This window comes from Sesamum indicum, linkage group LG12 (assembly GCF_026168435.1).
Source record: "Sesamum indicum cultivar Baizhima isolate 11 linkage group LG12, ASM2616843v1, whole genome shotgun sequence".
Lineage (NCBI taxonomy): Eukaryota > Viridiplantae > Streptophyta > Magnoliopsida > Lamiales > Pedaliaceae > Sesamum > Sesamum indicum.
Genome location: NC_142668.1, coordinates 12,628,869 through 12,644,910, shown reverse-complemented (window position 1 = coordinate 12,644,910; position 16,042 = coordinate 12,628,869). Strand labels below are relative to the sequence as shown.

Genomic DNA, 16,042 nt, shown 5'->3' with positions numbered 1-16,042 from the left:
TTCATATACAAATAAGATGAATCACATAATGAGATATTACTGAATTTTGCAAAATTGGACTTTAGCATTATACAAAAGATGCATCAGAAAGAGTTCAGCCATATTACGAGGTACTGCTACACTTGTCTTAACATAAGCAAATTTATACATACTATACTATACAGCAATGAAATGTATAAATATTGTAGGTCCTGGAAGGATTTAGACTTGCAATTGAAGTCTACTTTGAGCCCCATTACCCATATTGCAAGAAGAATGCTAACCAAAATTCTCAAAATTACTTCCATTCTTGACGACAATTACAATGTATATGGAACATTAAATGAATTTTAATTTTTGGCCATATTTATTATCTCTTGTGATATTTATATGTTATATTGACAAGATAAAATTAAATGGGGTTAAATCCATTTTGCCCCCCTGTAATATAACAAAATATCAAAAACCCCCTTATGAAATTTTTAATATCAAAAATCACCCCTAGGTTACCAATAAATAATCACACAGCCCCCTAGTCAATTTGAATCTATTTTTTTAGAAACAATGACTAAAATACCCTTCTAGTCAAACCGGTCAACTAGGCTTATTAATATATAATTATTTTAATTTATAATTTTTAACATATATTTATAATAAATATAATTATAATTTATAAAAAAAAATTAAAAAATAATAATTATACCCCATTCCCCCCACCCCAAACCCCCAACCCCCACCGGGCCCACCCCCACCTCCATCTTCTTCCCCACCTCCATCTTCTTCCCCCCTCCCCCACCCCTTCCACCTCCAAACCCCCCCTTCCCTCCCCCCTCCCCTATCCTCCCCCTCCCCTTCCCTCCCCCGGCGCCCATTTGGGCGATGCGGTCGCCCTCGCTGGATGGGCGACCGCGTCGCCCAGATGATGGGTGACGGCCGTCGCCCTTGCTGCGTTGGGCGACGGCCGTCGCCCATGGTGAGGAGGGCGCCGGCCCTCCTCTTCAGCAGCGGCGGCGACGACGACGCCGCTGCTTTTTTTTTTTTATAAAATTATATATAAAATTAATTTTAATTTAATTAAAATAATATTTTATTATATAAATAATTAAGTAATTATTATATAAAAAAATATTTTATTATTAATAGAAATATATCATATTTTAATTAAATAATTATTATATAAAATAATATTTAATTCTTAAATACATATATATAATATTATATGTTAAATGTGAGAGAAGGGCAAAAATGTCAAAAAAAATATATTTTTATAGAAAAATCGCAGTCAAAGCGCGTGTGGCCCAATTTTTGTACGGAGGGGGTTTTTGGAACTTTATTTTATATCATAGAGGGTGTATTTGATACTTTAATTTTCATAGGGGGGTTTTTGAACATTCCTATTATTACAGGGAGGGTCTCTGGATTTTTCCCAAATTAAATGTGGTAAATTGGGGGGCTACATTTATCAATGTGATCAGCCGTCCAAATGGAAGTTTTTGAGGAAAATAATGAATTTTGACGGCTATTGCGACATTGTAAAATTCCTCACGTGAGCTTTAATATAAACAATAACATCAAATACTATGTCGCGGATTGATTTACTGTTGTGGACATGTATTATTCATTACATTTGTTTTTGCTATATGATGAATATTAGTTAGATGATGTGATTGAATTGCACGTGACTTGTTGCCTGTGTGCACATATATAGTCTGGTTAGCTATACTTATTGAGTACGCAGCTCATTTCTTGCCACGTACTTTTCAGGAGATATGTTACACTGACTAGCCACAATGGACTTTGAGTCGTGTCGTTGCTCTTATTAGGTGGGCCAGCCGTAACATTTGAAGCCGAGACTTTTGGAAGTGTAGTTATTAAATATATTAGTCTTTGTCGAGTTAGTGTTTAAATTTTTGTATTGTTGGTTGTTGCGCTTTTTTCCTTCGATGTTATGTATATGAAGACATCTGTACTAAGAAGTTTTGTCTATCTATAATTATAATTCAGTAATTTTATTTTTAAATTTAGAGAATATATCATGTTTCTTGGAATAACTATCATTCGTAAATTAACTTGTAAGTTCCCAATTTTTCCAGTTCTTGTAAGAATCACGATAGGCAACCCAGTAAAATCACTATATATAATAATTTTTTTTCGTTGTATATTTTTAATTGTACACATGAGAATAAATAATACAATATACAAAACTTGCGTTGCCTCTCAATTCGAAATCCATTATGTGTTGAAAGATAAAACATCATTATTTTATATTCATAATATAAATAAATGAATAATAGTAGATTTGCAATTGTCAACTAACACTATTTGGTAGTTGTAATTTACAATAAATTGGTGTAATTTTTCTTCACATCAATTTATTGTGAGGGTTGACCAAAAACATTATGAGAAATTATAAAATAATGAAAATGGCTCTTGCCATTTCCTTTTCGTTTTTCAGCACAATTTTTCTTGTCTTTTAGCTTCATTTAAGGTACAACAATTTTCTTCACATGATGGGTTAAAATTAAAAGGTATTTTTTTGATTTAGTCTTGATTCTGCCATTTTTAATGTAAATTCCATAAATCATAGTAAGAAGTTTTGTCTATCTATTATTATAATTCAATAATTTTATTTGATAACAATTCAAGAGAAAGAAAAGCAAGAATATGAAAACGAATATGAACAGAAAATTCTTGTAAGAATTACGATAGGGAATCCAGTAAAATCACTATATGTATAATAATTTTTTATTTGTATATTTTTTATTATACACAAAAAAATAAATTATAGAATATGCAAAACTTGTCTTACCTTTCAATTTGGAATCATTATGTGTTGAAAGACTTTTATGTTCATAATATAAATAAATAAATAATAGTAGAGAATGCTATTGTCAACTAATACTATTTGGTAGTTGTAATTTAAAATAAATTGATGTGATTTTTCTTCACATCAATTTATTGTGATGGTTGACCAAAAGCATTATGAGAAATTATAAAACAAGAAAATGCCTCTTGCCATTTCCGTTTTGTTTTTTAGCACAATTTGTTTTCTTGTTTTTTGGCTTCATTTAAGGTACAATAATTTTCTTCATATGATGGGCTAAAATTAAAAGGTATTTTTTGGGTTTAGTCTTGATTCTGCCATTTTTAATTTAAATTTAATAAATCATAGTAAGAAAGTTTGTCTATCTATTATTATAATTCAGTAATTTTATTTGATAACAATTCAGGAGAAAGAAAAGCAAGAATATGAAAACGAACATGAACAGAAAATTCTTGTAAGAGTTACGATAGGGAATCCAGTAAAATCACTATATATAATAATTTTTTTCTTTGTATATTTTTTATTGTACACAAAAAAATAAATTATACGATATAGAAAATTGTTGTTAAATCTCAATTCGGAATTTCGTGTGTGTTCAAAGATAAACCTATTATTTTATGTTGATAATAAAAATAAATTATACAATAATAATAGTTGTAATTTACAATAAATTGATGTGATCTTTATTCACATCAATTTATGTACTCACATCATAAAGAAAGTTGTTACCCGCCCGTCTAATGTTCAAACACGTGACAAAAGTTTTTTCACTAGTTATCAATTTTGTCCAAGTCGGTCACCGCAACACCTTATATATACACTATTTTTAACTTGACACAAGAGCACAACACAAAAGAAAATTAACAAAAACATAAGTAAAATGAAATTTGATTCTTCACATTCTTCAATTTTGATTGAGAAAGTTGATCAAGATGATGTTCGTCGATCAGTCAAATATCATCCAAGCGTTTGGGGAGATTATTTCCTGGCTTATGTTTCTACGGTACAAAATTAGCTTTTGTTTCTACGTTAATTTGAGAAGCATGAATTAAATAGATTGTTATAAACAAAACTATATTCTGTACAGGAAATTTCTGCTACCGAAGAGGAAGAACTTCGAAGACCAAAGGAAATGGTGCGGAAGGTGTTGGCCCGGACGCCAGATAATTCGTATCACAAATTAGAACTCATTGATGCAATTCAACGCCTTGGCGTTGGTTATCATTTTGAAGAAGAAATCGACAAATTTTTACAGTTCACACACGACACTTACTTAGAGTATAGTAGCAAAGACAATGATCTTCGTATTGTTGCTCTTCGGTTTCGTTTGCTCAGACAACATGGTTATCCTGTCTCGTGTGGCAAGTATTAACAAGTATAATGAATTCTTGAAGTTGAACTTTCTCTAGTATGGATGCTCTATTCTGATTTGGTGTTTCGCCTTTTTATATCAGATATTTTCAACAAATTCATAGATGGTGAAGGGAATTTCAAGGCATCACTGATAAAAAACCTCGAAGTGATGTTAGAGTTATTTGAGGCAGCACAGTTCAGAATAGTTGGGGAGGAAATTCTTGAGAAAGCATTGGAGTTCTCCTCCTCCAATCTTGAGTCTTCACTCTCAAACATGAACAGTTCTCTTTCGACACAAGTTAAAGAAGCCCTGAAGATCCCAATTCTCAAGAGTTCTAACAGAGTGGGAGCTAAGAAATTCATTTCCATATACCAACAAAATGTATCACATTCTGAGATACTACTGAATTTTGCAAAATTGGACTTTAACATTATACAAAAGACGCATCAGAAAGAGCTCAACGATATTACGAGGTACTGCTATACTTGTCTTAACATAAGCAAATTCATAGATGCTAACTTAAATCTTACAGCAACGAAATGTGTGAATATCGTAGGTGGTGGAAGGATTTAGACTTTGCAAATAGATTGCCTTTTGCAAGAGATAGAGTGGTGGAATGCTACTTTTGGGCAGTAGGAGTCTACTTTGAGCCCCATTACCATATTGCAAGAAGAATGCTAACCAAAATCATCAACATTACTTCCATTCTTGACGACATTTACGATGTTTATGGAACATTAGATGATCTTCAGCTTTTTACAAACCTCATTCAAAGGTCACATTTTGAGTCTTTTTTCAAAACAATACTATTTTAATTGGTACAATATAACTTGTGAATATTTTGATATGACTATTATATCTTCCTTCTTTTACGGCCGCTATGTAGATGGGATGTTAATGCTTTGGAGCAGTTGCCATCATACATGAAAATATGTTATGAAGCCCTTTGTGATGTGTATATTGAAATGGAAAATGAACTTGAAAAGACAGGCGGATCGTATCGTATCAAATATGCAAAAGAAGAGGTATATATATAATTTATCTAGCAAACGAATGAATCATTTTCATTTACACTTATATTCGTACGTCCATTTCTATTTCGATTTTGCAGATGAAAAAATTGGTAAGAGCATACTTAGAAGAGGCAAAATGGTCTTACAATAAGGATATGCCGAGGATGGAGGAATATATGAAGGTGGCCATCGTAACTTCTACTTATATGATGTTGTTAACAACATCCTTGGTCGGTATGGGAAACCTAGTAACTAAGAAAGACTTTGACTGGATTACAAGTGAGCCACTGCTTCTTCTTGCATCCTCAATAATTTGTAGATTAACCAACGACTTGGTAGGATACGGGGTAAGAAGTTAATTGACACAAATTTCACAATCAATTTACACTTAATTTCTTGGACATATTATGACAATTAATATCTTTCTTACAAGATTTTGGTTCTATTAATTTCCACATACAGTTTGAAAAGAAACCCACCGCAGTGGAATGTTACATGAATGAAAATGGTGTCTCAAGGGAGGAAGCTTTTGCTAAACTCCAAGAACAAGTCACGAAAGCATGGAAGGACATGAATCAAGAAAGTCTTTGGCCAACAATACCGGTCTCTATGCCGGTCCTAACACGTGTTCTCAATTTTACTCGCATTGTACATCTTTTCTATGTGGAAGGCGATGAGTATACCAATTCCAAAGCTAATATAAAAGACATCATACACAGTGTGCTAGTTGAGCCAGTCATGTCAGTTTAAAAATCCAAGTCGGAATTGAATGATGTGGGAGGCTGGAGGCTCGTAACCCTCTTCTGCACCTCAACTTCACCAATCATATATATTAAAGTTACTGCATTTCAATAAATAAAGACCTGACCAAATAAAAGTATAATTAAATATTGATGGAGTTTGGCATCACTATGTTATCTATATATAAACTGTGTGTACATATCGAAGTCAGGACAGTGTGAGAAGCTGAATCTTGTATCTCAATGTAATAAAATTACAGCATATTAATAAACAAAGAATTCATGAAATAGAACTACATAGAACTACATAGTTAAAAATTATTTCAAGTTTGGCATCTTGGCCGTGGACCTACTAATGTTCAACTGCTTTTATATATGGCTGCAGCACAGTAGAGGACGTTGTTGAAATATTTTGATAATTATTACAAATTTGTTCAACTTAACTAGTGTTTTAATAAAACATTACACAAATAGAGAAAATTAGGGACAAATAAATTAAAGTGACAAATTTAATATTTTCACTAGTATATATATATATATATATATATATATATATATTTAATGACAAAAAAAAATATTTTCAATAATAATTTTATAGTTTTACTGGTAATTACTTTGTAAAAATTATTATCAATAGAAATTAATGACACTAAAAATAATTAAAGAAATATATTGTAACAATAATTACTTGTTATCACTATATTGGTATGGACCCTATAAATATGTTATTAATTTATTTCTAGTGAAAACTTCGTGTATAATCTTTTCCAGTCTCAATAGAATTTGTAATTTAAAAAAAATAAACTAAAAATAAAAAGTCAGTGCAGGCGGCAGCAGTAATAAAGTCTGTATGAGAGAGATTTCATTGGCTCAAATTACACCAAAAAACCAAGGTCAGCGGTGTTCTTCAGGCTGACGATCTATTCCAAATGAAGAATTTTCGACGCTCAAGAAAAACAAGAACAGATCATAACAAACGGATTATCCCCACTCCATCCGCGATGCTAACAAAGCGCCACGCTTCCTATTTTGATCTTTTGCATGTATATATAATCCCACCTATACATCCATCTCCCATTTCAAAGACTCTTCATCAATCAGCAGAAATCCAGTCTGTCTAATTATTGAGTTGGAAAGGAAGGGAGACCAAAGATGGGAATTGTGGATCTCGTGACGGAGAAGGTGGCGCAGATGCCGCTGCCGGAGGCCACCATTAAAGACGTGGATCTCAAAGGTCTGGGCTTCGACGGAATAAATATGCTGGCCAAGGTTTCGGTGTCGAATCCCTACTCGGTTCCCATTCCGATCGGGGAGATCACGTACCAGGTGAAGAGCGCCGAGCGTTTGATCGCGTCGGGCTCCATTCCGGACCCTGGATCCCTCACGGCTAACGGCGATACAATACTGGATGTGGCGGTGAAGGTAGCGCACAGCGCGCTGGTTAGCCTGGTTCGAGACATCGCCGGAGATTGGGATGTGGATTATCTGTTGGAATTGGGAATGATCGTTGATCTCCCGGTCGTTGGGCATTTCACCATTCCGGTGTCGTATAAGGGCGAGATGAAGCTGCCCACCTTTTCCGAGTTGATCATGGGGAAATCTGAGCCATCCGAAGCTGCGGCGCCCTCAGTGGCCTAATTTAGTTGTCATCTCTTTTTTTTTTCTTTTAAATAATTTAGAAGAAGAATTCTCCAGCCTTCTCAAGGCTTTAGAATTTTGAATTGACATATTTGTCCCCACCTTATTTTGTAATAATGCGTGTACAGTAAGAAGGGTTGTTATTGTAAGTTCCACATCACACACAAAATGTACATTAATTTAAGGGCAAATTATATTTACAATTCCTCAAATTAGATCAAATCATATAAATACTTTCTATTTTTTATAAAATATAGTTACACCCAATAAGTATTTAGCCTCATATTTAAATTAATTTAATAATCTTAGCATGTCTCTTGATATTAATATAAAAGTTTAATGAAGTGAATTAGTTTGGTAAAACCCACCGATAATCTAAAATTTGCAGACCTATTTATCACGGTTTTTACTATAATTAAAGTATTTATCATGATTCTTAATTATGATCAAAATATTTATCTTGATTTTTAACTATAGGTAATATTTGACCTTGAGTTTGTTCAAATAATGGTTGGTAGTTGTCGTGAAGTTGTAGTTAATTACTATTCACTATATTTTTTATATTTAATTATAATAATTAATTAATATAAAAAATTATATTTGTCATAGTATAATGAAATATGTCACAAATATTTTTCTTAAACGGTAAGATCGATTAACATGTTTTGGGTTCAAAGCATATCGATATGATAATAATTTTTTATTTATTAATGAAATAAATTTAAAATTTTCGAGTTATCAATATGAATGATATAATTATTTAAACATGCAATTTGTTCCAACACCTCATAGGAAGTTCAAAAAAGTCGAAAAGATTTATGGGTTTGATGTAATTTATCTTTTGTGATATTATAAATAAGTAAATTATTTTTATAAAAAAAAAATTAATTTACCTCTTTATATTTTTTTAATATACAGCAAATTTACCTTCCTGTCTAAAAAGATAAATTGCTTCATTTCAAAAAATATAGGAGCTCTTTTTTTTTCTTTCATAGAAAGTAATTTGCTCATTTATATCACTATAAAAAAATATGATGTTAGTAACAAATTATCAAGTAATAATTCTAAAGTTATCACTAATGACATATATTAAGTGACAATAATTTCTATCTTATCACAATATAATTATAAATGGTAAAAAAAATATGTAAAAAATTGTCACTAAATACAATTAGTGATAAGTTAGTAACACAAAAAAGATGACAACTATTATTTATTATCACTGAATCGTCACTGTACATAAGTCACTAATTGTATTTAGTGATATACTGCATATTTTTTGTCATTAGTTCATGTTGATTATAATTTTTTTAGAAATAATAGTAATTATTATAATCGTGAAATTTCTTATTGCGATAAAATAAACAATATTGTCATTAAATATATATAATTAGTGAAAATATTAAAATTATCACACAATTTTTTTTGTCACTATTCTTCTATATTCTTGTAGTGTATATCATAGGTTGCTAGCATTATTCCCAAAGATTTACATACCCAAACTCACCAAGTGACGATCATCTAATTATATTCTTCGTTATATCAGAATTAATAACTTAAAGGGTAAATTATATATATTGATATCCATTGATATTATATATCTCAAGATACACAAATATATTGTGTGTGTGTGTGTGTGTTTTTTTTTTTTTTTTTTGTAACATTATAATTATACTTTTGATATTATAATTATAATTATTTTTTTATTTTTTATTTAAAAATAAAATTTATACAAATACTCTATGAAAAATATTTACAAACGCCAACACCTTTCAAGAGTAAAACCATAATTTTATAAATGATTAAAAGTATTTATATAATTTAATCTAAACTTATGAATGTCAATATAATTTATTTAACACAAAAGAATGTTCGTATTTATTTAGAGATTAGGATGAATGCTCACATGAGTTGACACTCGAAATTACTGTAACTTTACTCAATTATTAAAAAAACTAGTCCAGCTAATTAAATAACTGTACATATGAGAAAGATAATTAAAATAAGTGATTATCAGTATTAGTAGATCTATTATTTTTAAAACCGACTGAGATATATTTACTTTCTTCCATTTGATTTAAATTTAAAGGTTAACTTCACTCTAAAGTTTAAACTAATAAAAGTAACAATTACTTCTTTAAAATTAAATTTTTTTATAAAATTGTCTTTATGTCATATATGTATATATATAAATATGTATGAAGTACAGGGATTTTTTTAAACATTTTTGCATCTTAAATTTAATTTAAAAAATTTAATTGTAAAAAGTTTAATTAAATAAAATAAAATACAATTAGTAAGTCAAGCAGTTTAAATTTTTAAAGACTAAAAGTTAAGTAATATATGAACATAAAAAATACATAAAAATTATTATTAATTATTTAGTAATAAAAGTAAGTTATTAATAATTTAATCTTTTAGATAAAAAGTACTTTTTTTTAAAAAACATAGCAAAATATATTCATTATTTTTTTTGTATAGAAGCATTCAACTTTTGATTAATCATATTGTTGAATTTATTTTTAAAAGTATATGTGAGTCTTGGGATATTATATTTGTTATCTATTTATTATATTAATTTACTTTATTTTGGGTTTCCGTAAGGTAAGGCCCATAATTAGGTCTTGGAGTCCAACTCTGAAACTTGAGCATGAACTGGACCATAATGATCCATTAAAATCCCATTTCTCATCAAATATTTTTCTCCAGGTATAGGTTCTTAGTTCAAAAAATTCTCCTTCAAATCAAATTTAATCTAATCAATTTCATTATAAGTAATATTATAATTATTATTTAATTTATTACTTTTTTTAGAGAGTATTCCAACCCCTCATAATAAATATGACATACTCATCATTTTTTAATTCTAATTTAATTAAATCAAACTCGAATTAGAAATTCTCATTAAAGAATTACCATTATATTGTTCACAAATGGCAACAAGCCGAGGCAGAAGACAATATAGTGAATAATCACACCAAAATCCAATTCAATTACAGCTATATATATATATTTCCAACATATTTGATGGGCTGGAATTTCCAGACAGAAACTCTCTCTCACACACACGCAGAATGCGGATGACAAAAAATAGAGAAAATTCTAACCCAAAAAATAAAACATAGGCCTACTTTCCAGGCCTCCCACTTGTTATCCACTTGATTATTTCATATATTCCCCCGAATATTACCTTCCCTCCGTTCCAACATTAGTCAAACAACAACCATTACTATATACCTTTTTCTCTAAGAATTCTGCTTTCCCCCAAATTGTACTACTCATCCACCTCTACATTACTAATATTATATGAATAAAACTATACTTAGAGTAAGATTAGTAATAGAACCCTTTTCAATAACCAACACCTCTTTTTCCAGAATATCCCACTCCCCCCCCCCCCCCACCCCACACACACAAACACGCAGACACATATAAATATATATATTGTTACGATTTGCGATTACTTCCAAATTTCAGTCATAATCCTTATCCTCCCCAACAAAAATACAACACTTGTTCTCTTCCCATCCCATGTGAAGTACACAATACGACCAAGAATATAAAAATGTCCAAAAGCTCTCTTCCTGAATCTTTCGACCCGGACCTCCGCTCGCCGCTGCTCCCCCTAGATCCCGATGACGGCGGCAGCAAACCCGAGGAGAGATTATGCATGGACGACATGCTGAGGAAGTACTGCGGCGAGTTCGGGTGGTGGCAGATGAGGCACTTTGTACTTACCAGCATGGCATGGGCGCTCGAGGCTTTCCACACCATGGTCGTCATATTCGCCGACCGTGAGCCCGTCTGGCGATGCTTGGATGATGGATGCTCCGCCGGGGTGATCAGGAGCGTGTGCGAGCTGGAGCCCGGTTCTTGGGAGTGGATCGGCGGGCCGGGGAGTTCGACGGTGGCGGAGTTCGGATTGATTTGTTCGGAGAAATATAAGGTGGGGTTGGTGCAGGCCTTGTTCTTCGGCGGCTGCATGATAGGTCAGTCTCCTGGATTTTGATTTACTTCTACCTCTCAATAACTGTGTTTGGATTGGATGGTGATTGTTGTCCTCATCATGATACAGCTGTTTATTTATTTATTTATTTTCAAATATTAATTAGGACTTGAAATTAATATTGTTTTCATCTCCTAGTTTTAAGTGTCAAAAAAGCAGTAGGACTAATGGTTATTTCATTAATGTGGTAGCATGATGACAACTAGGTAATTACCACAGAATTAATTGCCCAGTTCAATGATATACATAAATGTCGTTGTTCTGTTGTTTCTGTATTGATGACTGTCGAGTTTGAAACGTGTCAATGAGAGGGAACCTGCACCACATAACACGCAGCTCTCAACTTAGAATGATCACTGTACAATTCATGCTAATGGTGAATACACGGATAACTTTCTTATATTTTTTATTTATTTTTAAAATGTGAGTATGTGATAATATAACTAAACAACTTATATAGATTATTACATTGAAGAAGTTGGAATTTGATAATGTTGTTATAGGCGGCGCCTTGTAAAATCAAAAAGGGGCAAGTTGTTGTTAATGATTATAATATGCAAAGGAGACAAAGTTAAGGTAAGGTAGGCGTGTTAGTGGTTTTCATGTTTAGAACTTCAAACTGACAATAATAGTAACGTTAGAGGAAGAGATAACCACGTCTCTGGCAGAAAGCATAGAAACGTGATAGACGCGACAATTGAGAGGAGCCCAGATGCTTTTGGACAAAGCCTGGATACCTTTTCCTTACTTCTATTGATAAGAACAAGTAGCTTACGAAAAAGTTTTTATTCAAATTAGATTTAATTAAATTAAATTAATTGTATAGTGAGTATTTCATATTTGTCAGCGTAATTATTATTTTTTTTAAATTATACATCATTCACATATCAAATATATTCTTTCCCAAAGTAAAATTTTCGAGAGCTTATGTTCTTTCCTAAAAGGAGGTAGTCCTAATTTCCTGATAATGAGGTACATTCTTGTATTAATGAAACCCGACTGAGAGGCACAAATTAAATCGTACTGGAAAATAATTAATGGTAGACTAGACTAGTCCATGGGGGAGAGAGGAAAGACGTCACCATGTCTGAAAATAGGTGGTCCCAATTCCTTAACTTAATGTACATTCTAGTAATTAAGGTAACTGATTGACAGGTGCAAATTAAATGGGAGAGGCCCACGATTGCTGCCTAAGTGAAGCTCTTTATTACCTTGTTTAATGCGTTTTTCTGGACTACGATGTCAAGTACTGTCCTGGTCCATGTGCATTCATGTTTTTGTTTTCTCTGTACAAATTTCTGTCGTCATTTCAACTTTTTCATGTTTGGTTGCTGTTTTCCCAGTATTCATACATCCTGACAGGCTAAGAACTGTCAAGAGCTTTGATCTCGTACATTCTCTCTAGGAAATTAGGACAGTTCTGTCGCATAGCATGTGCTGTTTGCAGTACAATGCGGGAATAGAAGATTGAACAGGATTACAGAATGAAAATTTTACACACTGAATGGTTTTTGAATTTTGATGTGAAGAGAATGTAATGTTTGATGCACATGTTTTTTCAGGTGCTGGAGTATTTGGGCACCTCTCAGACTCAAAATTGGGGAGAAAGGGTTCTCTGATAGTGGTATGCACCTTGAACGCCATCTTTGGTTGTCTAACGGCAGTTTCTCCAGATTACTGGACCTATGCCCTCTTCCGCCTCCTGACTGGCTTCAGCACTGGTGGAGTTGGCCTCTGTGCTTTCGTCCTTGCAACGGAGCCCATCGGCCCCACGAAGCGTGGAATTGCGGGGATGTCGACGTTCTACTTCTTCTCAGGCGGAATAGCTGTGCTTTCTGGTATAGCTTATTTTTTCAGGTCCTGGCGAGCACTCTATATTGCCACTTCAATTCCGTCCATTCTCTTCCTCCTCTTCATACTGCCTTTTGTTTCCGAGTCCCCCAGATGGTGCCTCATCAGGGGAAAGATCGGCCGCACCATGAAAACCATGCACAGCATTGCCAAAGCCAATGGAAAAACACTTCCCGACAGCGTCTTCCTTGCCCTGGATGATGACACAAATGAAACGTCAGAGAAATCCCAAACCAATGATTCTAAAACAGAAGAGGAGTCAAAAGAGGCCATAACAGGATCCCTACTGGACGTGCTTCGTTCGCCACTCACACGTATCCGTTTGGTTCTGGCAGTGGCTATTAACTTCTTCTGTTCTGTTGTCTACTACGGCCTGAGTTTGAATGTGGTGAACCTCGGAACGAATCTTTACCTCAATGTCTTCCTGAATGCAGTAGCTGAGATGCCTGCCTTTCTGCTAACCGCAATCCTGATTGACAAGTTCGGCAGAAAGCCGTTAACCATTGGCACGCAATGGTTCAGTGGGGTTTTTTGTGTTGTGGGAGGTCTGTTGAAGGTGTATGGAACATGGAAGACGATTCGGACGGTATGTAGCATTTTGGGGATATTTGGCATGGCTGGGACTTACAATCTGTTGTTTATTTATACAGTAGAGCTGTTTCCTACAGTTGTTAGGAACGCAGCGTTAGGGTCTGCAACTCAGGCAGCGCAGTTGGGGGCAATACTGGCGCCGCTGGTGGTGGTTCTAGGAGAAAGAATACCATTTTTGGTATTTGGAGTTTGTGGGATTGCAGGGGGGATTCTGGCATTTTTCCTGCCAGAGACTTTAAACAGGCCGTTATATGATACAATGGCCGGAATGGCAGAGGGGGAGGGAGAGAGCGAGTCAATTACTGCTTAAAAGTTAAATCAGTGGGACATTTCCCCTTTAGTTGTCACCGCGAGAACTGAATTTTTTAAAAATTACAACACTATGTTTGTTTTTATTTTAAGTGGATATGCACTAGAATCTCTCACCAAATAATCCACAAAGGTAGTTCATTTTTAAAACACATCATTTACATAATTTTTTCTTTTTGCATTTTATAATTAATTTTCCCGTCTTTGCATATTTCAAAAAAATTAAATGTGCAAGGCATGTCACCGCATAAGTTATACTTCCTTTGATGCATTTTCGGGTTATAACCATTTAAAAAGACATTTTTACCCTGGGCTAAAAAGTCAAATATTTTACCATTATGTTGTGTCATGTCAAGTTGAAATTTGGTGATAGAAATAAAATGAAAAAGGCAATGACAAAATTGAAGAATTGCATAAAAAAATAATGGTGACAAATTAATATAGGCCTTCAATTCTTGATTTATATCAAGTCACAATCACAATTTGTATCATGTTGGATGACACAATAACGGGTCAGACAAAAAATAAATATTAATTAAGAGTGATCACTCTAGCTGCAATAAGAGACAAGAAAATTCAATTTAATTAAAATTTGACAACTGTCGCAACCATACAGCACAAACTTTAAACAAAGATCGAGATACCATCAACCACTTCACCAAATTTAGCAAAGGCGTCACTCAGCCCTTTGGATGTTGTGCGTTTGTTGAACCCTAAACATAACTCATGTAGGTACAATAGAAATCCTAAATATATAATGGTTTTTGGAGTAAATAATTCGATTATGATCGACAACACCTATCCGAGTATTCTTGTGACTATCCTTATTTATTATATATATATATATAGCCCCTTATTTATTTTTGGTCTTAAAGTTCATGTGCAATTATTTTAGCTCTTAATATTATATTTTTTGCAAATTCGGTACATAATTATCAAGGTAGTAATAATTCAAACTACATAGTTATCCACTTTTGCCGCCAAAAGGAAAAGTGAATTCTGAAAAATATAATAATAAGAAGAAGAAGAAATAAATAAATAAATATATTAAAAAAGGATTCTTACGAAAATTTTCTACTTTACTTGTAAAACAGAAATTGGGGGACTCAATAAAAGCAAATATAAAGCAAAATAGGATTCCTACTTATACGAGCTATAAAGGCTCATGCATTTACCTCCGCTTTAAAGGATTCTCTGAAAAATTGCTGCCCAACCACACCATTGGACAGCAATCCACAAGCACAGGCAGAGGGAAGGGGTCAAAGGAATGCTTGCAAAGGTGCTGTCTGTTCATTCTTATTGTCATTTATAAAAGAGAAGACGACACTTGTATGACAATGACCAAAATTAGCCACAAAAACCTTTCAGATTTGCATTCAACTGATATATCAAGTTTCTAACACCTAATAAATTTCCACCCAGACACAGAAAAAATGAACAGGGTATGTTAAAATTTTACAAACTACACGGCTGTAAATTCACTTGTTTCACTAACAAAAGAGTTACTCTTATCATGCTCAACAGGAAGCAGGAAATGAAAAACCAGCATTCTGCAGTGTATATAAATCGTTTCTGATACTTCTCTATAAGACAAAAGTTGAGATTCGTAGCAGAAAAACAATAACGTTAGCACCCAGGTCTTCCAAACCACTGCTTTACAACAGAAAATGTATCAAACCTTTTCCAATTCTTGAGCGGGATGTATCACACAATGTGTAACCTCAAAGTATCGTAACC

The 16,042-nt window shown here is 33.1% G+C and overlaps 2 protein-coding genes and 1 pseudogene across 2 annotated transcripts; all 3 read left to right on the top strand.

Moving 5' to 3' along the window:
- Positions 1-3,648: 3,648 nt before the first annotated feature.
- LOC105175133 ((-)-germacrene D synthase-like) lies at positions 3,649-6,206 on the top strand. The gene is made up of 7 exons (XM_020698496.2): positions 3,649-3,806; positions 3,891-4,164; positions 4,258-4,630; positions 4,714-4,932; positions 5,044-5,182; positions 5,269-5,517; positions 5,633-6,206. Exons 1-7 carry the CDS (start codon positions 3,684-3,686, stop codon positions 5,918-5,920), a joined length of 1,665 nt encoding a protein of 554 aa, XP_020554155.1. The 5' UTR covers positions 3,649-3,683; the 3' UTR covers positions 5,921-6,206.
- A 469-nt stretch (positions 6,207-6,675) lies between these two features.
- Positions 6,676-7,756, top strand: LOC105174802 (desiccation protectant protein Lea14 homolog pseudogene; annotated as a pseudogene).
- Positions 7,757-11,003: 3,247 nt separating this feature from the next.
- On the top strand, positions 11,004-14,457 carry OCT4 (organic cation/carnitine transporter4). The gene is made up of 2 exons (XM_011097001.3): positions 11,004-11,537; positions 13,117-14,457. The coding sequence occupies exons 1-2, from the start codon at positions 11,114-11,116 to the stop codon at positions 14,304-14,306; spliced, it is 1,614 nt and encodes a 537-aa protein (XP_011095303.1). The 5' UTR covers positions 11,004-11,113; the 3' UTR covers positions 14,307-14,457.
- The last annotated feature ends 1,585 nt before the right edge of the window (positions 14,458-16,042 follow it).